This window comes from Cyprinus carpio, chromosome B21, assembly GCF_018340385.1.
Source record: "Cyprinus carpio isolate SPL01 chromosome B21, ASM1834038v1, whole genome shotgun sequence".
Lineage (NCBI taxonomy): Eukaryota > Metazoa > Chordata > Actinopteri > Cypriniformes > Cyprinidae > Cyprinus > Cyprinus carpio.
Window position 1 is genome coordinate 9358907 of NC_056617.1, and position 24424 is coordinate 9383330.

A 24424-nucleotide genomic window follows, 5' to 3' on the forward strand; every position below is an offset into this window, starting at 1 on the left:
TCACCTTCTACTGTAACTGTCAGAGACCTTGACAGATGGGCTGTGAATATGAGTTGTAAGATTATGCTGATTGTCTTTTTTGGACATTTCTGTTTCCATGAGCCAAATCAACGTTTATGAAACCACAGAGATGTCAGTGTACAGTAATGTTTTTTTTGTTTGTTTTTTATGCATTCATCCTAATCAACTTTCAGAACCGATTATTCAATATTTCTTGCAACTTTATCTTCCAAATAACACTGGACAGAATGGCATTTGAGTAGGAGATTGACTTTTAAACAAGCGACATGGAAAGCACCATGTCATATCTCCATGACAACCCAGCTTTAGCAAAACTAATTTAGCAGTTTCATATCTTTTTATCTGAGCCTGTAGTGTTGCAAAACAGCATGCAGACCCCGGGTCCAAGTTAATCTTTTGATGTCGTTTCATTCCTCCTTTTCATCAGCAAGTCAGTGTGCAGTGAGTGGCCTTATCTTGTATGTTCAAGTTATAAGCTTTTCTTCAAATGAATCCTGAGTAACGGTGAAAAGCAGTGTGCAATCCAAATCCCTATGTGAATAAAAAGAAGCTTGCTTTCTACACCAATCTAAAAAGAAATAAAGAAATATTTAAATGTTTGGCTGCGTAACTACCTGTTTAACCAGTCAGACACATCGAAGATAAATTATCTTTATAATTAGAAATGGTTTGGGGGGGGGGGGCTTGTCAGTTTAAACTAACATTTGAAGAATGCAAGATAAACCTGTAAATCATGAGTTTGTTTGTAGTATACTGTATAATGTGTGTATATATATATATATATATATATACATTTGAAGAATGCAAGATAAACCTGTAAATCATGAGTTTGTTTGTAGTATTATATATATAAAGAGAGAGAGAGAGAGGTGGGGGTATTTTGTATTGCCAAGACTTGGTATGAGCATATCAGGGACATTTCTGTGCTACACTACACCCTTCTTCATCTGGAGTGACGTCGGCCAAGAGAGTCAGCTGATCCACACTGACGTGACGAAGAAAATTCAAAGGAAGGAACGGGATTTCCGGAGTCCGCGCAGCCAATGAGTGCATTCCACATGCCGTCAGCGAGAGCAGTACATGCGGATCAGGAGAGCGGCACAGCGGAGACACGCGATTGGTGCTGATGGTGCTAGAGCTGCGAACACCGGCAGTGTGCTCCGATCCACGGGAATGAGACGAGTATAGATCCGAAAGACTAGTTAAGGGCTACGTTTGGTTACCCAGCACACCATAAGGACACTAGAACTCCTAGCAGGCATCGAAAAAACTTAATGACTTAGAACAACCAGCGAGTTTACGATGCGTGTTATGTAATTTTCTCTTGAATTAGCCCGGGTTTGTAACTTTTCTTCTCATTAAACGCCCGAACTACAAAGTTAATATAGGCTTTTATCGTGTACTGTTTATCTGAAGTCACTACGGTTGTTTTGGATCAAGATTTTCGTGGGTCCGAAGGTCTTGGGAGTCAAGACTGAAGGCTTTAAAGAAGGCTGTTTGTGGGGGTTGCGAGTCCGTCCGTCCGTCCACGATGGAGAACGCACATACGAAAACCGTGGAGGAAGTTTACAGCTTCTTCGCCGTTAACGAGAGCACGGGGCTCGGCCTGGAGCAAGTGAAGCGTCAGCGGGAGAAATGGGGACCGAACGGTGAGTGAGCGAACGTGGCCCGGCTAATGCTAACAGAGGAGACTGGGATCGGCAGTGCAGAGGAAAGCAAAGAGGTTTAGATGATTTCGCAATGTTTGTCTAGTGTAAGAGCATTGTTAGGCCCGCGAGAGAGCGGGCTGCCATGCGGCGAGATTGATTTCATCAGCCGGCATGTGTCCGAAATGAAGGCGCGTGACGTCACTGCTGCTCGCCACCAGCGAGTATTCTTATTTTACAGATTTGGCCAGAAATTGGTGTTGTAAATATAAACAACATGTTTTGTTACGTATGTCATTTGTTCCCATTGAAGTTAAACTCTCAGTTGTATTTTGCTGTGAAGCCTGAATGATGCAGATTATTTTACTGTAATCTAATGTTACGAATATCTTTTTTTCCCCCAATGCTGTGAATCTTTGGCTGTCCCACAGAATTGCCTGCGGAAGAGGGTAATCTTCTTTCATGAATTTTTTAACACCTTCTTTTACACCTTGGTTCTTATTCTCATGTATTCACATGCTTTTGTCTTCAGGAAAATCTCTGTGGGAGTTGGTGGTGGAGCAATTTGAGGATCTTTTAGTGAGGATTCTTCTCCTGGCAGCTTGCATATCTTTTGTAAGTACCTCAGTACAGTAAGAATACAGTACATGTTTAGCTCGGGGGGAAACTAAAAACTTAACTAAAAAAAAAACTAAAATCGATCTGGAGCAGCATGTTAGTGGAATGGAGTTACAGAGAATTCCTCTCCCTTTGTTCTGTAATTACAGAACTTTGCTTCATGTTTGGTTCGTTAAGAATTTTAGGTTATTTTTAATAACTAGGTGACTTGTTAAAAACTGTGACACAATGGGTAATGATGCGTACCATGCTGAAAGGTATCTGAGTGCTTCATAAATGCTTTACATGATAGTTTGATCATGTTACAAAATGCTGTCATCAGGCTACAAGGTGATGATGTACAGCAGTTCACTCAGTGGTTCATTTATGCTGTCTGGAGTCTTTAACACTTGTCTGTTCTGGATAATGTTTCACCGCTGGAATGGAAAGCATGGTGCAAGTTTAAAATACTCTGGTCTGAAGGTTAGGTTGCTGTGTTAAACCAACTGTCATTCACTTCCTGTGTTTGGACCTGTGGGTGTGCTGAAAAATCACTGTTTGTTGCATCAACATTGAAGATTATTATTATTACAGCATGCTTGTTGTTTGCATGACAAATAAATGAAAATTCGGGGGAAACGACGTTTCTTAAATCCGTTCGCTTTTGTTACTGACTACTTGTTCTTCATCTTCACATCTGGTGTCCAGTGTTGTGAAGTGTTACTGGCAACCCAGAATCTGTACTGTGTATGATCTCTCTTAAGCACCACTGGCACCTAGCCACATACAGGTCTAAACAAGGTCCAAACGTGTTGTGCTTGCCCTTACTAACCTATCATAGAGACGCATTAACTTGCTGTTTCACTAACCGTTGTTATTCCCACAAGGCAAGGGTGTTATTAAATCAGAACAGTGCATGTCATCAGGACTAAGCACAGCAACTAGAATTTACAACAACAGCTATTTCCACAAGAACCTTTTAGAATTGAAGTCAGTTGAATGATTTTCAGTGGCATCTCATTTAATGGACTGAATTTTGGAAAAGCCATTGTGCTTTGTATTCAGAAGTCATAATTGAGTTTGATAATGTTGCTATTAAAAGAATCACATCTGTAGAATGAGTTATAGTTGTTCAACAAAGACAAAACTTGGTATATATAATAATACAATTGATGAATTATATTTTAAAACATTACAACAAATGTGTTCAAAATAAAGCATTTAATAGTTTTTTTTTTTTTTTTAGATCTGTATACACTGAAAATTTTGGGATTGGTAAGATTTCTTTTTAGTTTTTGAAAGAAGTCTTGCTCTCACCAAGGCTGTATTTATTTGATCGAAAATAAGGCAAAGACTGTAATATCAAATATTACAATGTAAAACAACTTTTCTATTTTAATATATTTTTAAATTTAATATATTCCTGTGATAAAAGTTGAATTTTCTGCAGCCTTTACTGCTCTCTTCAGTGTCTCATGATAATGTTAAAAATGGTTGTGCAGATTGTTGTTTTTGTTGATATTTTTTTTGGTTGTGTTTTTAGTTTTTTTTTAAATTTTTTGTGACTTTGTAAATTCTTTTGTATTGTATGATTAATTAATTGGATAATTTTTTGTTTTTAAAAATATTTTTAAACAACCAATCCCAAACTTTTAATAGTTGCATATGCATATTATATTAATCTGTTATACAGTGTATTATGCAAATGCCTATATAATGCATTATAGGTCCATACTGTACGTTGAGCTAAATTGGGGTAGAGGATGTTACCAGACGCATGTCTATAATTAGGCTAATTGATAAAGAACAGTTTGTCTGTGTGAACTAGCTTAGGAACATAATGTGTCATCGAAATGATGGCCAAGAGCTGCAAAGGAAACCTCTCATACAAGGTCAGGGATTTAATCGAACAGAACTCAAGCTTGCCCTAAAGTACCCACTGAAAGATAAAACAGGATGTTACAGAAACAATATTCCAGAGACTGCATAGGGAATACTAAGCTTTTTTCCTCACTAGAATATGTGGGTTGGTGTTAATAGACTCACTTTGGTTTTATGCGCTGACTGCGCATTGCTTCTGTTTGTGTATTGATGTTTGCAAGGACACCGTTGTTCATACATGAGTATTAGATATTGCCATTACATTTTCGAATTGACCAGTGAGACCTCTTGTGTGGCCCAGGTATACCCTTAGAGTCTAGATTGATGAAAGCTGGTCTATCTTAATTTGGATCATATTACATAGTGCTTCAGTATTTACTGGGCCTTGTCTGGACAGTGTCAGCATGCCTGTAAATTCATATAGCTGGCTCGTTAAGTACTTTGTCTCAGTTATACTGCCTAGAAGTGGCATGCATGAAATATAGTCATGCTTGTGAAGTTGCTGATGACAGTCTGTTTTGACACATGGCATAAAGCAACAAATCCTGCCAAGCCTCATGATATAGAGAGACATGCTTCAGGTACAAGAAAGTGTAAAAACATGATGCACTAAACGGTTTATAAGGTGTCTTTCCTGGAAGACTCCTTGGTGTTTTTCAGTCATTTGGTAATGTGTGGTTATTTGGCAAACTTCTTCAAAGGAATGAAGGAAATATGAATGTGAATGACATCCTGATGTAAAAATGACTTTTTTTTTTCTTTTTTTTTCTCTTTTATATAGGTACTGGCCTGGTTTGAAGAGGGAGAGGAGACCATTACAGCATTTGTGGAGCCTTTTGTTATATTGCTAATTCTTATAGCCAACGCCATTGTAGGTGTCTGGCAGGTAAGTTTGGACCACATTTTCTTGAGTTTTGCCTTATTTTATACTTTTTCTGAACAAAATGACTAAGCGCTAATAAGCGCTAATAATACAGTAATAGCTGTAAGGTTATTGGTTTGCGCCGGTCAAAGGAGTGTTTTGATATTTTGACATATAATTTTAATTTTGTGCACATAGTCTCACTTAAACTGCTTCCAGTCTGCTAAAGACAGATTGGACAAGTAATGTCCCATATAATCACTAAATCCTGTTTTTTGCATATTGCCGTGCTCTGCTATTTTCTTGTATAGTGTAGTTAGCTTTGTTGTGAAAATGAAAACATGTGGCCGTTTTTTCCCTGCCCTTTTATAAAGATAGCCCTGCTGTCCCAGTGGAATCCAGCATAGAGCCAAGACCCTATTTTCTCCAGCACCTCTCAGCGGCCCTGAAACTCGTGTCCCAGATTTCTCTCTATCATTTTATTTTAGTCACCATTCATTACCCAGACTGCCCCGAGAATCCTCAGCATTGTCCCCTCCTAGTAGTTTTCTACTATTTCAAATGGTCCTCAAAGGGCACAGCAGCAACGCAGTTTTAAATGCCTTGGGCTGGAGTTTTACAGATAATATTAGTGTATATAAAAGAAATGAACTCTTTAAAGAGTCAAAAAAAGAGGCTTTAGAGCCTTATAGTCCATGTCTGTTAGCTTTGAGATTGTCTATATAGGATAGTGTATTCTTATCTTTTAACAGAAACATCTAGTTTAGTCTTTAATTTAGTGCATTTAATTTTAGTTTCTAGTTTAGTCTTTATTTAATGAAAATGCAGCCCAATTTTTTTTTCAATACACTACTGCTCAAAAGTTTGGGGTTAGTTTGTCAGCAAGGAGTATTAAATTGATCAAAAGTGACGTAAACACATTTATCCGTTTACAAAAGATTTTTTCAAGTAAGTGTTGTTTTGAACTTTCTGTGTATTCTTATCTTTTAACAGAAACATCTAGTTTAGTCTTTAATTTAGTGCATTTATTGTAGAGAGTATCATGACGCGTGCGCTTCCGCTTCATGTAAACAACACATGCACATGGCGCTGCTGCTTACATGCATTGTTTACATGAACTGGAAGCGAGCGCATGCATCATGATACTCTCTCTACAATGGCAGAGCACCGCTGCAGGCGGGATGAGGAGGAGTAGAATTGTTGAATAAAGTCGTTATTTTTGTATTCTTTGCGAACAAAAAGTATTCTCGTAGTTTCGGTTTTATTAAATTTGAGTTGATGTTGTGATGTTGTAATATTTTAACGATGTTCTTGCTACGTTTCTGGACCTTGATCGTGGTAGTAACCTTGCTGTCTATTAAATTGTAATTGCGATTAATTACGATTATCACAATTTACATTGAATGATGTTTATACCATTGTTTGATGCAACTGCATGCCATATTTTTATATGAAAATAAACAAGCTGAAAACACTTTATCTGAAAAACTTCTATAGTATTAAAGGGAAAGTTCACCCAAAAATCAAACCTTGCATTAATGTCACCCTCATGTCGTTCCAAAACCGTGAGACCTCCGTTCATCTTCGGAACACAGTATAAGATATTTTAGATTTAGTCCGAGAGCTTTCTGTTCCTACATTGAGAATGTATGTACGGTATATGTCCACGTCCAGAAAGGTAATAAAAACATCTTCAAAGTAGTCCATGTGACATCAGAGGGTCCGTTAGAATTTTTTGAAGCATCGAAAATACATTTGGTCCAAGAATATCAAAAACGACGACTTTATTCAGCATTGACTTCTCTCCCGTGTCTGTTATGAGCGCGTTCACAGCATATCCGGTTCACGAACGAATCACTCGATGTAAACGGATCTTCTTCTGAACCAGTTCACCAAATCGAAAACCGAATCGTTTGAAACGGTTCGCGTCAACAATAAGCCTCCACAACATGGCTGACACTCCCTCTGAGTTCAAATAAACCAATATCCCGGAGTTTCATTTACTCAAACAGTACACTGACTGAACCGAGCCAGATAACGAACGAAACAAATTAATGACATAATTTTGATTTTGGAACTATCCCTTTAAGCCTCAAATGTCAACTGTACATCGGATTGGTTTCTTCTTTAAATTATAAAAAGAAAAAAAAAATATGGATGGTATTATAATGTTATACTAAAACCAAAGTTTAAATAATGGGAAAAACCCTTAAGATAACACGTAGAAAGAAAAAACGCATCTTAAGCAATCAGAATAACATAAGTGGACTTTGAACGATTATTTGCCGCTTTGAACGATTACGTAATTGTGGCATCCATAATTGTAATCGCGATTAGAAATTTGATTGTGCAACCCTACACAGGGTCTTAGAGCTCTTGGGTTTTATCAAAAATATCGTAACTTGTGTTCTGAAGATGAACGGAGGTCTTATGGGTTTGGAGCGACATGAGGGTGAGTAATTAATGACAGAATTTTTATTTTTGAGTGAACTAACCCTTTAAATGTTGTTGTTTTCTAAGAATTGTCAAAAGATCGCAAATAAATGCAAAAAAATCCTACTGTTTATTTTTGTCAATTATTTTTAGCACTGTAAACAAAATATTATTCTTTAGTGGTTTATTTCCTTGCCACATGGACTTAGAGTACTTACTATATGAATGAAATGCATTTCATGAATTAATCCACTGATTTTAATGTCTTTTGGCAATCGCTTTAATCTAAATTTTGGCAGAGCACATTCTGCTGGAAAGCCTCCATTCTTGAAAGGAGTGTGTTTTTGAGGCAGTGCGCTCTGCTTCTTCATTGATGTCTGAAACAAAAGTGTTCTTACAGAGTTAGATTGGCCTTCCTCCTTTCAGTTCTGCTCATTTTAACTGTGAAATGAGGATCGTGAGGCCTCATGGGCCAAATTGTGTGACTCTATCTGCCTCTCCACCCTCTGCTTTATTTCTCATCATTAACATGATGCACATGAGTCATTTCTGTATACTTATTAGCTATCTGAATATTATCACTGATGCTCATCCCTGTGGTTAGAATGATTTTAGTGTCATATACCTTACTGCAGGATACCTGACTAGAAACTCAGCAATTAGTAATGTCAGTATTTTTTTTTTGTAAAAAAGTTGCTTATCAATCTTCTATTGAGAAGCGATACTGATCTGCCTTTTGTGCCGTGTGTATTTATAGCTTATTGCCTTAAATGTCTTGGTGACCACAACCCTTCCCCCATCATTTGTCTGGGTCTGGACCTTGAAGCTGGTTTTTCGCCCTTTAGGCACACTAATTTTGTTTGTTTGACATAAGACTTTGTGTTCCCATCATGCAAGAGAAACCACAGGAAGTCTGCTGCCAAATGCTCTGCCAAGCAGGCTACCACTATTAGTAATTGTGTCCCAAGGGATTAATTGTGTGGAAAGCATAAGGTCGCCTCAAATGTAACGTTTTACTTAAAAATAAGCACTAGAGGTCAGCGCCTCAGTCATCCAAGAATCAGTTTCTTATAGTGAGGTGAACCGATATAGCGCTGGTTTGTTTTACCGTTTCTAGGATGCCACTGAATTGAGCTTTGCAGATTTGTATTTTGAACAGCTATATTTTACTATATGAAACGGTTTGGCTAATTTTGTTTGTTTCTTTTGTTTTGTTTGTTTGATTCTTTGATTCAGACAAACAGCATATATTTGAAATAGACATAAGTTACAAAAGATTTCCATCACTTTTGCTCATTTAAATGTGTCTTAGTTGAAGAAAAATAATATATTACAATTTTATTATTTGTTATATATATATATATTTTTTTTTTTTTCTCTGAATGTTTCTGTGGACCCCCTTGCAGCCCGTTTACCCTAGTTTGAAAAGCCCTGTTTTAAACAAGTTCTTATACTTTCCTATGCCTGCTAGGATGTCCCAGAAATATGAAAATGTCTAATTTCCATTCATGTTATGCTTGCAGGAGAGGAATGCAGAAAATGCCATTGAGGCCCTCAAGGAGTATGAGCCCGAGATGGGCAAGGTCTATCGCCAGGACAGGAAGACTGTACAGAGGATCAAAGCCAGGGACATCGTACCTGGGGACATTGTGGAAGTTGCCGGTAAGAATTTCAACCAAGTGACTATTTTTAATATTAAATTCAGCCTAGTTGAAGGGTGAAGTCTTAGCAGCAGCGGGAACTAATCAGCAACAGGTGTAAAGCAGCCAGTGCCATCATCCATATGGTACGGCTGCTGTGTGAACAGGTTGGTTTCCCAGTGGTTTAGGCTTACAGTGACACTCTCTCTGAACCTTTGTGTGTGATCACACGGTTGCCTCTGGAGAGGTCGTGTTTCATGAGTTTTGCAGTAAAGACTTCCTAGAGAGTACCAATTAGAGCTCTGCTGGAACTTCAAGAAAACACACTGAATTAACTAATTGCTTTGTCAAGTTCATTTTCAAACTAATGAATGGCGTCAATTTGTGTTGCTTGAGAAATGAGAGCTAATGCTGTGTTTTTGTGTGTTTCCTTTTCTTTTTTTTCTATGTGACTTATGTGGTATTTGAGTTTCACAATTTTCTGTGTTACCAACATACAGGAAGTTGAGGATGTACATTTTAGACTTAGAAACAAGTCTCTTATTCTCACCAAGTCTAATTTATTTTGTATTAATTTGATACAAAATGCAGTAAAACTAAAATTTTAATGTAATAACTTAAAATCTGTTTTATATTTTAAAGTGCATTTTATTCCTGTGATGGTAAAGCTGAATTTTCAGCAGTCATTACTCCAGTCTACAGTGTCACATGAGCCTTCAGAAATCATTCTAATATGCTGATTTGCTGCTTAAGAAGCATCACTAATAATGTTAAACCATGATACATTTCAGGATTCTTTGAATAGAATGTTTAAAAGAACAGCATTAATTTGATTTATTTTAAATATTTGTAACTTGGTAAATGTCGACACTTTTGATGTATTTAAAGCATCCTTGCTGAATAAAAGTATTAATTTCTTTAAAAAAAAAAGTCTTAAAAAATTGTCATTTTTAAAGTTAGGTTTTTTGAAAATACTTTCAAAATAATAATAATAAAAACATTTGCAACTATTATTTGTTTGAAAAAAGAAATCTAATATGAGATTATTTGCCTCTATTTCTAGTCAAAGGTAGGAGGGGTTTATGATTTGGGGGGAGGGTACAATGTCATTTTTAGAAGTGTTTTTTTTTTAATTATTATTATTTGGCAATAGTTTGTATAATGCAAGATGAGTCATCAGTATCTATTTTCCTGGAAGCGGACTACTGTAAAAGCCATGTACTTTGTAATTTGGTTAACTTTTAGAGTTAGAGGTCCCACGTGAATTCATTTGAATAGGGATTATCAGGAAGTGCCCCTTGCTCTCTATATTTTGCATCACGTACAGCCACGTCTCTTTGCTCACTGGAATAGATCACTAGGTGCTTCCTTATTGCTTCACATATAGTGTTTCACGCGTTGGGCGGCTGTTAAGACTCTATCAGCTAGTGTGCAAGTAGCAGTTCACCGTGACTAAGCTATAACCAAAACACTTCATCATAAGTGCCCTTAAGAGATTTTCATATTTGGTTCAGGGCCAGCACACTCTGTTTACACTGTGCGCATATGTAACCTTCATATTACCGCGTGTGTGCTCAAAAGCTTCAGGTGGAGTTAAATAGCTGCTTAGTCATGACGAGGTGAAATGGGTAGTGCTACATGATACAGCAGAGCCCCCAGCAGCAGGATGGGAAATGGAGGAGCGAATGTTCTCGGGGCTCTGACTAATGCCCTGCGGTAATGCAACCCGATGAGTGTACCGGTTACGTAACCTGTGAGGGGTGCCTAAACGGATGGGTCATGCAAAATGAAACACTCCACAGTACTTCTGTGCTAAGGATACATCTAAGGGATGATATTATGGAATATGAATAAGATGCTTTTGCAGAAGCTGGGCTCCAGACAAAAAAAAAAAAAAAAAACAACTTTAGGAGCCAAATGATTTGGTTTTTGTCACCTAAAGAAAGTTTCCCTTACTGTTGACTCAACCTTGACTCAACAACTGGACCTCATATTTTATATATATATATATATATATATATATATATATATATATATATATATATATATATATATATATATATATATATATATATATATATATATTGTGTGTGTGTGTATATATGTATATATAATTAAATATAACTTTAATATTGCTCAAATAACCAATAATAAAAAAAAAAATGAAAATATAACAAAAAACTATCATGAATGTTTATCTTTATTTTTCCTATAAGTTAACTGTTTAATCTTTTAGACATTTTTTACTAACGCTTAAAAAAAAAAAAAAAAAAAAAAAAAAGATTCCGTTGATGAGTTTTTTTTATTTGTTGGACACTAGTGGTGTTTTGTTAGTTGTTTGATTAGTTGTTTTATTACATGATTATATTTGATTAAACTTTGTGTGCTTCTACATGTAGGCTTCCTGTCTGTTATCAGTGGCGACTAGATTTTAAGTTAACAATAAAAAAGCAGTTTTTTTTTACAATATGTTGAGTTACAGTCCGGAGCCCCATTTGCAACCATTTTTTTTCCCAAACCAATTTTTCCATACAGAGCTTAAATTAAAAGAATTTAGAAAGGGGGAAAGGTCTCTTTTACTGTGTTACTTGGGGTTTAGGTACTGTTGTCCTGCGTCGCTCTACAGTACCTTTCATTTGCTACTGCAGTCAAAGATGGGGGGGGGGGGAGGGGAGTGAGTTCTGTTTTTATTTTTGTGATGGTGAGGGGGAGGTAGTGGTGGTGTCTGGTTCTCTAAAACTCCTATATGGCAGGGATAAAGCTGGGTAAATGGATTTGGGTTAACCCTTTGTGCATGGAGGCAAACAATGTAGCGGATAGACGGTGGTGAAGGGAGCGAAGGGAACAAACAATGAGGTGACTGCAGTGGGGAAAGAGAATCTCGTGAGTGGAATGTTAAGTGTCCATCTAGAGGCAGCAGCTGTGCAGCTTCGCCATTGAGCGACACCAGAGCTCACAGCTGATTTTGAGTTGTTAAGTGTCCATCTAGAGGCAGCAGCTGTGATGGTGCAGTGATGTTTGAAAAGCGATGATCCCCTGTTCCCTCGTGAGGTCTGCGTGACGTATCTTTAATCAAACCCCCAGGGCTTGGAATTTGACGCAACCGCATGATGCAAGGAAATAAAAAATGTTTACATGCACTTCAATTTCAGTCAAGCAAAGGCAATAATTTGTCCTTTTAAAATGTCATATGAGTGCTTTAGGCTGACTTGTTTTATCTGTTTATTTTTGTTTTTTGGAAGAATTTTTTTTTATTATTCAGCAAAGGATTCATTAAATGTAACAATGTAATAAATTGTTTTAAAATGTATTGTCATATCATTGCAGTTTATTTTTTTATCGAATAAATGTCATACCGACCAAAGTAACAGCACTAAAGCCCTATCTCTTGGTCCTGTTACCCTTTCAACATCTGCGTCATCTTGCTAAATAGGTGAAGAGGAAGCAATCGATTGCTTTTGCATTTATATCTTTGCAGGTATATATATATATATATATATATATATATATATATATATATAATATATATATATATATATAAATATATATATATATATTATATTTAATATAACATAATTAATATAATATAAATATTTTTTTTATAACAGTTTCCCTACCTTGGCTCTTAAGAAGCGGAGTCATAAACTCTCAAACAAAAGCAGCTACATGGACCACTTTACTCTCATGGAAGAATGACTTTGCTGGAGATGGCAGCCTCTCATAATCTCTACGTCATTACCGGCGTCTTTTGTACATTTGCCGGCTGATAGCATGTAAAATGATGCCATCATGCTGCCTCAAATTCCAAACATCTGATCTGTTGGGCCTGGTAGGCATATCCTGTCATCTGCAGACCAGCGGCGATAATTGACCGTTTAGTTGTGCGTGTCTCCTCTTTCAAAATGCAGTGAAAGCTCTTTGTTTCAGTGCTTTGCTGCTAATGCTGAACTGAATGGATTTCGAAAGTCTTAAAGTCGTCATCCATTATGCCTTTTTTAGCAGTTCTGTTTTGAGAACATGTTGTCTTCATAGGGAGTTCCAGAAATTGGTAGTTTCAGGAAATTGAATCAAATTATGAATAGGAATGCTAATGGATTCCTGTTAGTTTTCTTCAGGGATTACACTGCATAACACTTTAATTAATATTTTTGACTTGATTTCCAATATGAATATTTCTACAAATTGTTAAAATCTATTTGGGTTACTTTTTGGGCTACTTTAATTGGCCATTGGGCTAGTTTTGGGCTACTTTTGATTGGGCAATGGGCTGGTTTTGTTACCCAGGTTTGGCTGCCCTGTCTTGAATATATGTATATTTTGTTTAATGGCACTGGCAGATTTTCTTCTTGTTTTTAACTTAATACTTAAAGGTGCTGTATGCAAGTTTTTGACTCTAATAAATCATAAAAATACCATAATATGTTTGCAGATATTTAAGAAACATGCTAAGTTAACATACTTGTTTATCTGAAAAACAATGCTACAGTCAGTTATTCTCCTTTAAAAATGTGTGTTCTGGGCTGGAATGTCGGTCTCTGTTTTGGTTTGTGAGACCCGCTCACTGCCAGTTTTCCCAATCGTATTTCGGCACCCCAGGTTGCCAGTTACAGGATCAGGAAACAGTCCTCCATAAAATGCGTTGCACACATCTGAATATTTGGGTTGAACTGTTCTGGAGCAGTGTTGTAAATACAACTTAACAACTGATTTCTAGTTGTGTCCTCTTTTGGAAGGCCAAACAAGTATTTTCGCTTTCACAATGAAACAGCGTCTCCACAACATGGTGCCGGCGTCAACAGCGAGAATCAAGTTAGGCCTTCTTTCTTTGTGTGAACATTTGGGCGACATTATGCAAATCTTTCCACATCGTGACGTAGACATGTGAGGGCGTGTTTAAACAAGGTGTTTTAGGAGGGCATGGAGAAGTCTTAACTTTTCTAAAGAATATCTCTATAGGTTTGAGACTTTAGTCTTTGCAACTTTAGGGATTTTATCTATTCACGGACAGCTTGTAACACTCCAAAGAGAAAGGAAAACTTGAAATCGCATCATATGACCCCTTTAAACAAGTGGACAAAATCCAGCAGTGCAGTAAGACAAAATCTTCTAGTCTTCTGTCTTAAAACAGACAATTTAACAAACTTGAAATATTAAACAAATAGAGCTTTGTATTATCGCTTAAATGTATAAAATCGAATATTTTACTATGACTGCACATTAACATTTGATTTTCACAACCACTGAATCAGTCACATTTAGGTGTTGCTTCTTGACTTTTTCTCTTTCTCAGTCACTCTTCTCTTAATCGAGGCCTCACCTTGAAGGACATCAGTGTAGTGAGACATTAGCCAAGAAGACTAATCGCAGGACGATGTGGGGGATGGGGAAGAGTGTAGACCAAGTTCCTGATTGACCCAAATGATTGCAGTACAGCACAATGCTGATGCAAGCCACTTAAAGAATTGAATTGAAGGGGTAATGGAAAGCGTTACAAACATTATCCAACTGCCTTTGCCACATGCTAACCACTGCAGTGTGAATGCAGGTCACGTTGGGGAGAAAGTGACAAGCAGCCATTGTAGACTAGCTTTTGTGGTTTTATATTCATTGTATTACTTCCTGTCCACAAATTAATGGCGTCTTCCTCTCAGCGACACACTTTTTTTGTAGTCCTCCAGCTTCTAAATTTACTGAGCCGCTCTGCTAATGAACGAAGATTGTTTCCTTTGCTATGGTTACGGCTCTGACTCATGGGAATCGTCCTTAGAAATACTAAATCGAGGTTGCTCTGCAGTTGCTCAGGTGGGGCGTTTCATTGTACGTAAAACTCTGTGACATGACCTTACTGCATGCCTGGAGCCTAAACAACCACCCTGTCCCAGAGGAGAGCAAGCAAAGAGCGTGAATGAAGGACAGAGACAGGATGTGCATTTAAGAGTTGACCAGATTTGACGTGATAAATAATCAGTGAGCCAGATGGCTGTTTTTTTTTTCTTTTTTCTTTTCTTTTTTTCTCGTGTTTGAAGGGGAGGTGTTCTGCTCTGTCCTCTTTTCTGTCCTTTTGGGTGCAGTTGTTAAGGGCTTTTGGGGACAAGTTGTCTGTATGACAGGGAGCATATCCGGCCCTGTGTTTACGTGATTTGGTCGTCACTGCACTTGTGGCCTCTCGCTGTCGGTTTCCTTGAGAAGAGCCCCCAAGGGAGCTCCAGCAAATTAAGACTGCTAGGAGGGAGCGTTCTTTACACAAACCAGCCAAAGGCAATCAGGGATAATGCAAGGAACTGTTAATGCTCCCTTTGAAGAAGGGATTAGAACTCCCTAAAGTTTGCTTACTAATGGCGCTTTTCCACTGCATGGTACAGCATGGTACGGTTCGGTACGGTTCACTTTTGGGGGGGTTTCCCACTGGGTACAGTACCTGGTACCTTTTTCAGTACCACCTCGGTTGAGGGTCCAAGTGAACCGTACGGTTACCAAAACGTAACCTCTGCTGATCACTGATTGGTCGGAGAGAATCGTCACTACCAGCGTCACTGAACTTGCGACGGAGACACAACAGACCCGCTAGATTTAAATCAACACAGCCAGCGAAGGATCAAACGCAACTGTTTTGAATGAGTGCACCTTTTTTTTTTTATTTAAATTTAAATTCTGGAAGTGAACTACTCCTTTAATTGTAATTTAATTTTTAGTTGCATTTGCTAAGAGCACTATTGCTTGTTTTTTTTGTATCGTTTAGTTTGTTTTTGATTAGTGTGAGTGTGTTGTGGTTTATTTTATTTTTAAATAAACCCGGGATAGAAGATTTTTATTGGCTCCTTTGACTTTACCACCTAGCAACCACATAGAAATTTTTAAAACATAGCTAGCTACCATCTAGGCTACTTTTAAGTCATCTACTGTAATTTATTTGACTGTTTTACAGTGCAGGCTCTTTCTGTTTGAATGGCTTGTTCATCCAAAGGTAAATATCTTGTGGAGTTAAGACCACATGGTTTACCAGTGAATAACCCTCATCCTGAATTTCTGCAACTGGTATCACAAACTAAATGAGGTCCTATGCTCTTCCTCAGGAAGAGGAAGTAGCTGAAGCATTCCTTTAAGTCATTGAGGAGTGTTTGACAGTTTGTTTCCAACCCCCCATTAGCAGCATATACCACACAACCACTTGCTCTTTTAACTTCCTTGTTTTGTTGAGTGAAAGCGACCTTGATTTTCGTGTTTTGGGTTGGTACTTATCTCTCTGAGCACCATTAGATGAAATCATCAAGGGATCGATAATAAAAGTCTAAGCTTTATGGCATAGCAGCCATTTGAAGATGTTTTTGAGCATTCTTTTAATTAAAAGGACTGAGGCTTGAGCAGTTTTTAACTGTTTAACTCTTTGACATTAACCTGTGTTTTTAAAATATTAAACAGTCCAAAAATGATTTTTCTACAATCTATTCTTACAAGACTTTCTCTCCTTGTCTACCTAAAAGTAGGTTACCCTGTTACATGACCTTTTTCTTACTTGGGCTATATATCGGGATTATATTCCACATTCTTTAGTTTAGTTTAGGGGCATTTTTAATGTGTATTTTTAAAAATTGGACCACATTTTTTATTTTTAATACGAAGAGCCCTCTTAGAGCAGCACCGAGTGCACTTCACCGTCTAAGTGTGTGGTGAATAAATCTAATTAAGCATGTTCAGTGGCAATACATGTAATATATAGCACAAAATGTGATGTCAACTATATATAGTTTGTAAGTAACTCTACAGTCTATGCACTAATAGTCTCACCTCACACAAAATCGGTTTACATTGAGTGTTAGCTTGACCATGCACCATAGTTCACATCAAAATAGCTTTTCCATTTTAGGACCTGTGTTGGGTGTTGTTCTGATACCACCAGTCATGTCTTCCACTCCATTAAATGGGGCATAGAGGCCTATCATTGTGCTTTCATGTTGGTGAAAACTTAGTTCAAAAAAGGCAAAGCATCCAGGACCTTATCCTCAGGTTATTTGAAGTTCTTCCACCTAGAACATCCTGTGAAAAGATTCTTCATCATTGCCTAGCCTTTCATAAACTCAATTTAAACGCGAAGCAGCAGATTCAAACGAATGCCGTCTCAAATGACTAATAAACGTCAAGTGTTTTAGCAAACTCAAGTATCCGCTGTCTTGCTCATTAATAGATTTGTTTGGAAAAGATTTAAGGTATTTACATTTGCTCTTTTCCTAGTAGCAATTACTAAACCCCCTTCTGTTTGTGGAAAGAGTGAAGCGGAGTCTATTTTTGTCCATGTCCAAGTTGAAACAAGAACGTTTCAAAGCTTTTGATGCTATTCATTAACCTCTTCAGTGTAGCTCCTGTCCAGAAAAATTTTGTTGGAGGCTTTTCTGGAGTATAGGTGCCAAGTGCTGGTGGTCCTACTGTGTGACTTCAAAAGGCCTGGATGAGAAGAAGCATTGGCATAATTCTTGTGATGTTTTGTTTTGTAAAGCTTGCTTAAGAACTAAGTAAGTGCGCCTTAAAAGGTTTCTGAAAAAACTGTTGAAATTTAAACCCAACCACCCCATGATAACATGATGTGTAGTGTTTTCTTTTTAGAAGAGTGGTGTATTTTTGGCCTTCATTTCATCCTTTGAAAGCACAATCCATTATCGTCAATTGCCAAGCCATTAGGTGTAAAGCCGATACTTGAGATTCAAGAGCTTCTTGGTGGTTCATGGTTTCAACTTGACATTTGAAAATGTTAGTTGCACCTTTACTGTCATCAGTGGCACAGCTGTTTTGCTTTGCTTGTACCTTTCTTCTGAAGTGTTCTGGCTCTTTTATCGCTGTTTAATATGTTCTTATATATTTGGAACACCATGACCGTGTTATTTTGGCTGGCGCTGTTCACTTCAAGCACTGGATTTATCTCCATCTAACAGCATGTTTTTGTTTCCTTTTAGTGGGTGACAAAGTTCCTGCTGACATTCGCTTGACTTCAATCAAGTCAACGACCCTGAGGGTGGACCAGTCCATTTTAACCGGTGAGAACAATGGTTTTATTAATCCAAGTTGACTTTTTGAAGATGACACCTTTTCAAAGGTGAAAATACTAATAGTTTTATAAGCAACAGGATATGATATCACACTCTAGGGATTGTGTTTTTAATAAATAATAAATCCCATGTAGCATTAAATAAATTCAGTATGTTTAAAAACTACAAATTCTGAATTCAGAATGTTGAATCTACTTCACTTTTCTCTAGCAGTCTATATGTGACTTTGAAATTTGTATTTTTAGTTTGTACTCAGCTGAGAGGTTATTTAATATATGATGTTGTAATCAAATATCTTTTCGTGATGCGAAAGAGTTCACTAAACTTCGTAAAAGGCAGACTTACTACTCATGTACTTGCATTTCTCCTGGATTTGCATTAACATGAATGGAAGTAAGTGAAGTGCATATAGCATTTGTTGTTTTGTGTGTCCATTTTTGACTTTGTGTCAAAGAAAATGACAGTATTTTTCTACCCAGGTCTAATTTTTGCAGCCTTTATAATACTGCACGTTGTTCAGTGAAGACAACACAATCAAAGATGTTTAGTTTTTTTTTTTTTTTTGTATAATTCCACAGTGTCTTTTTATCTAATCACAAAACTTTGGTTAAATAAAGTTTCAGTAAATTGAGCAGCGCAGACATTCCATTGAACAGCTGTGCAGGAAACATTGCCACAGTAAGCCACCTTATAAAGTCAGTTCAGTAGTTGATATGAGGTGGAAAAATAAGTTTTGTCTTTTTTTCTGAGAAGGTTCAGCGCTTCTTATTTTAAAGGGAGGTCAGCTGTGCTCAGTTTCTGCAGTCCAGAAAAGTAGTGCTCTTGTAGGAGTCAGGTCTTGCTTCACTGCCTTAATTGGTAACGGTCTGTTTGACTTCTCCACATCTTTTAGCTGCCCCATCCATGGCTGTTTTTTGTTGGGATTCTTTGCCATCCTGACCAGTACTGAACCATTTAAGCAATTACACAAATGCCCATCAAGGACTTAAATTTGGCCTCCTGCCTGATGAACTACTAACCTGATCCTCTTGTACTACTCTAAGCTTAGAGGGCAGTCAGGTGGTGTTAGTATAATTTTGATTTCACCAACTTGTCATCTTTATCTTCACAGGAGAATCTGTGTCAGTAATCAAGCATACAGACCCTGTCCCTGACCCTCGTGCTGTGAACCAGGACAAGAAGAACATGCTCTTTTCTGTAAGTCACACCTCTGATGATGACTGCTGTGAGCTTATTATTTGTGGTGCCTGATAATGCAGACCTTGTTATTATTTGTACTCGTATTTAGCTAAAAAAAAGCCCCCCCAAAAAAAAACAAAAACAAAATTAAAGTATGGTACTGTTTAAAGGTTTGGGCATGGTTAGATTTCTTTAATGTCTTTAAAGGGATAATCCACCCCAAAATGAAAATTTTGTCATTAATCACTTACCCCCATGTTGTTCCAAACCCATAAAAGCTTCGTCTTTGGAACACAATTTAAGATATTTTGGATGAAAACTGGGAGGCCTGTGACTGTCCCATAGACTGCCAAGAAAATAACAGTGTCAAGGTCCATAAAAGGTATGAAAGTCGTCATCAGAATACTCTATCTGCCATCAGACGTGCAATCTGGGTTATATGAAGCGACTTTTTGTAAGCGAAGAAAACAAAAATAACGACTTTATTCAATATTGCTTTTGTCAACAGTCTACTTTGTGTCTCTCCATATCACCGTATGCTGTTTATTCTTTTGTGTCAGCCGCACCACAAGGATGCGCTGTTTCTACGTGTATTTAGCTTTGATTTGAAAGAAAACGGTGTATACTTGTGGCGCAGATGATACAGAAGAGCACACGCAGCATATGGTAATATGGAGAGACACAGAGGAGACTGCTGACAAAGGAATTGTTGAATAAAGTCATTATTTTTGTTTTCTTCGCTTACAAAAAGTGTTCCCGTCACTTCACATAACCCAGATTGCACGTCTAATGGCAGATGGAGTATTCTGACGATGTCTTACATACCTTTTATGGACCTTGACACTGTTATTTACTTGCCAGTCTATGGGAGAGTCACAGGCCTCCCGGTTTTCTTCCAAAATATCTTAAATTAAGTTTGAAATTTATGTTTGGTGAATAAAATAATTTTCAAAAAAAAAAAAAAAATTCCCCAAACTTTTGAACACTAGTTTAAATCTAACTATATAATTGTATATTGACAATGATACAGGCATCAAAAAATTATTATACAAATGTAAAAGTTGCATTTAAACATTGTTATTAAATTATTAATGTTTTAAAGAAAAATAGGGTAATCTAGATATAAATATAAAGCAAATAAGCATACACAGTGAAATATCTAATACTGGTAGACTCCAATGTAATAAAAAAAAAAAAAATCTTGAACATTGTGTGATTTGTGCATCTTTTATCTGCATATCATTTTCTTACAGTCCCTAGTAAACGTAAAGGAGATATATTAGGTTGTTTATATTCAGTCATAATTTAAAGCTTTAAAACACCCCTTTGACTTGATGTTTACAGGGTACCAACATTGCTGCAGGCAAAGCAGTGGGCGTAGTGGTTGCCACGGGCGTGAACACCGAAATCGGCAAAATCCGTGATGAGATGGCAGCCACAGAGCAGGAGCGCACGCCGCTGCAGCAGAAACTGGATGAGTTCGGCCAGCAGCTCTCCAAGGTCATCTCGCTCATCTGCATCGCTGTGTGGATCATCAACATCGGACACTTCAACGATCCCGTTCACGGTGGCTCGTGGATCCGTGGGGCCGTGTACTACTTCAAGATCGCTGTCGCACTGGCTGTGGCCGCCATCCCCGAAGGCCTGCCCGCCGTCATCACCACCTGTCTGGCTCTGGGTACCCGTCGCATGGCCAAGAAGAACGCCATCGTACGCTCTCTGCCCTCGGTGGAGACCCTCGGCTGCACCTCCGTCATCTGCTCAGACAAGACCGGCACGCTGACCACCAACCAGATGTCCGTTTGCAGGGTAAGAATGCTGGGGATGTTCCAGCCGATAGAAGTTAGCAGCTTCAGGGCTCATCAAAGAGGAAATAATAACTTACAACCCCTGGCTATTACAAATTCTGTTTAGCCCATAATTTTAATCCTTGGCAACAGTGAGTCTGTTATTGTTTAGAAATTTGCGGGCTGGGGTTCAGCCAAGAACCGAGAGCAATATTACTGCAGACAATTGGCTGAAAATACTCATGAATATAAAAAAGACACGTTCATGATGGTATTGATTTAGCATTAGTATATGGCTCAAATGAAAGCCGTGGGAAAACTATTCAGCTGCAGCTTTGAAATTGCCATGATTTATAATTTTGTTTCATCTTTGCGTTCCTCATGACCTTGTGTTGGACCACCCCAGTTTGCCTCTGGATTTCCTTTTATGTTGTTTTCCTGTTTGACAGGATTCATTTCGAAGGTTTATTTTATTATCTCCCCCTCATCCTGTACTTTTCTCTTCTCAACTTTTGTCTTCCCCCTCATCTGTTCTTCTCTCTCTGTTCTTTTCCATCTTTACTGTGAGAGCTGATCAGTATGCGGTAGTCAGTTACTTGCAGTAGTGTTGCATAACTGACCTTGTGTGTGAGATCTGTCTGTGATCCACAGCAGCTCCTTCACTGTGGGCTGTACTGTATATATGTATACAAGCAAAATGTGTGGAGCTGCTGATTTCAATCTGTTTTCTGCCTTATAAAGGTTGAAGCTAGTACCAGGCTTGTTTTTATTCTTAATAGAGATGATTTCTGTGAATGCTGCTCAGGATGCGGCTAAACCAAAATAATCTTTACCATAAATGTCGCGTTTGCCTCGAATGTCTAAAATAATACTATATGGGAAGGGTGCATCTAAAATTAGCCACGTTTCAACAGAAGGAATGTAATCTTGTTAAGCCTAATTCTAAGTATTAAACTTGTACTTGTATTAAACGTGAAAGTCATCCTGCACTGTTTCCGCTTCTACTAAACGCCCGAAATTGATTTTTGACATTAATGCTGAGAGCAGGGTGGCTGATATATGACATACATTTAATTTCAAACATAAGCTACAATTAAAATTATATATATTTTTACATCATATTTACTTTTTTTTTTTAAGAAATAAATATAAAAAAATAATAATTTGAAAATTAGCCATTTAGTTTAGGTCTGTTTTGATTCTGTAATCCTATTATTGTATTTTCACAGATAAATTAATGTAAAACATGAAATAAACAGGAAGTAAGCACCTTAGGCAACTGTGCACAATGCATTCTTGTAAATGCTTTTGGCGTTTTCAGAATAAAAATCCCAGTGCTGTCAAAATAATAGTCCTAGTTCAGCCAAAAAAATGGTTCTGCTTTCAAAATGATCTGAATGATCCATTACTGAATCTGGCGAAATGATCTTTCCTCAAATTATTCTGACGGTTATGTAAATGTCAAGGAAATGTTGTTTTTAAAAAGTGCACAGAAGCATGATCAAAATCGCATTGCAGCACCATGATATTAGAGTGTTTTGCCACCCAAGCACCTCTAGCTTTTTCTTGAGAAAGTGTTAACTAGTTTGGATTTAGTTTGCTATCACATTTTCCCCCGTTTCTCACTATCTATTAGCTTAGATATGTTTCATATTTGAGTTTTTTTCTGCTAATCATGCCTTCATTCTCAGCAGTGCCCAGCGCCTTAGAGATTAATGCCTGTCTCGTTCTCTCTCCCCCTCACACGTCTGTCTCCATCTTTTGAATGTTGTCCGCTGGGTTTTAGCACTACAGCAGGAACACTGTTCCACTTAACCATCCCACACGCTCTCATCTCTTTTATTCTCTTCTCTTTTCTTCTTTCTTAACAAATCCGGGGGATCTGATTGTCCTCAATGGTTAAAAATATCCTTAATGCTCATTTGCTTAAGTTTCAGGATTTTTGATGGGGTTTTAAAGCCCCTCTGAACTCAGGTTCACTCGTAAGTGAGTGTCATATAAAGTGTTTACATCTGTAGTAGTGCTGGTATGTCCAGGTCAGGTGGATTAGGGATGTTTTCAAACATCAGACATGTTCTGTTGCGGATTGTTCTGCCACCTGCTGGTAGAGATTTTGTTAGATTTTTTTTAATATATATATTTTTTGTTGTTGCAGATGTTCATTGTTGATCAGGCAAATGGAAACAGCTGCTCTCTCAAAGAGTTCAACATTACCGGCTCCACATACGCCCCTGATGGACAAGTGTGAGTTTTACTGCCCCACATGCACACTGGTAACTCAAAGTGCATTAGCCGCCTCTGTTTATCATCCTTTTTTTAATTTTTTTTTATTCCCTCCAGGTTTAATGAGGGTAAACCAGTCCGATGCTCCCAGTATGAAGCTCTGGTTGAAATGGCCACCATCTGTGCTCTGTGCAATGATTCGTCTCTGGATTACAATGAGGTTTGTAATTAACATGTTCTGGTAAATGGAGCACCCCTGTTGTGCTGAAATACACAATGTAGTAACAGCTATGATGTAAAACACCTGTTCACACACAGAAGGTAGGAACTAATGTCTAGAACTCTTTGTTCTAGCAGATGAATGTGACTTAATGAATGTAGTTGCTTTAAAATAAACTTAATACAATTGTCTTTTGTTTTACATATTCCAGTATTTTTTTTAGTATCTAGTATTTAGTAATATAAGTCACTTGTTTAAAAAAATACAGTATGTTTTTTTTTTTTTTTATATATACGTAGATAAATAACAAATATTAATTTATCATGTATAATCTGTATTGGCTGATATAGTATATTAATGACCTTTTCTGCCAACTAATATCTGCTTTATAAGCACTAATAAACAGCCAATATGTTAGTAATAGGCATACTAAGCAACTAGTTAATAGTGAGAATTATTCCATATGCTAAAGTGTTACAGAATCTTTTTGTATAATTAATTCAAAGGTTAATATATGATTTTAATAGAATCAATGTTAATTGCAGTGTATCCCTAGTGCTTACATTATTTGTCAAACAGCATTTTTGAAACGTTTCTAAAGAATTTCTTTCTATGTCAGGGCAAGGGTGTGTACGAGAAGGTGGGCGAAGCCACAGAGACCGCCCTCACGTGTCTGGTGGAGAAAATGAACGTGTTTGACACACAACTGAAGGGCCTTTCCAAGGTTGAGAGGGCAAACGCTTGCAACTCAGTAAGTTAGACATTTCCAACCGCAGATTTTGAGTTGGTCGCAACCCTAGTGGGATGTGTGGTTGTGGAAGCCCACATTTATTTCCAAAATGGTTTCTGGTGTTTGATGTCAAGGTAGCTCTAATATCAGAGTATTTTGTTGATCTT

The 24424-nt window shown here is 37.5% G+C and overlaps 1 protein-coding gene across 1 annotated transcript in view; it reads left to right on the forward strand.

The window, feature by feature from the left end:
• The first annotated feature begins 1044 nt into the window (after nucleotides 1-1044).
• The window catches only part of LOC109045508 (sarcoplasmic/endoplasmic reticulum calcium ATPase 2), a 30521-nt gene continuing 7141 nt past the window's right edge, over nucleotides 1045-24424 (forward strand). The window contains exons 1-11 of the mRNA XM_042748357.1: nucleotides 1045-1670; nucleotides 2099-2116; nucleotides 2200-2282; nucleotides 4927-5031; nucleotides 8964-9102; nucleotides 18026-18106; nucleotides 19230-19315; nucleotides 20642-21106; nucleotides 23240-23328; nucleotides 23425-23527; nucleotides 24147-24278. Coding sequence (XP_042604291.1) covers nucleotides 1553-1670; nucleotides 2099-2116; nucleotides 2200-2282; nucleotides 4927-5031; nucleotides 8964-9102; nucleotides 18026-18106; nucleotides 19230-19315; nucleotides 20642-21106; nucleotides 23240-23328; nucleotides 23425-23527; nucleotides 24147-24278 — 1419 coding nt within the window. The 5' untranslated portion in view covers nucleotides 1045-1552. The remainder of the gene's footprint in view (nucleotides 1671-2098; nucleotides 2117-2199; nucleotides 2283-4926; nucleotides 5032-8963; nucleotides 9103-18025; nucleotides 18107-19229; nucleotides 19316-20641; nucleotides 21107-23239; nucleotides 23329-23424; nucleotides 23528-24146; nucleotides 24279-24424) is intronic.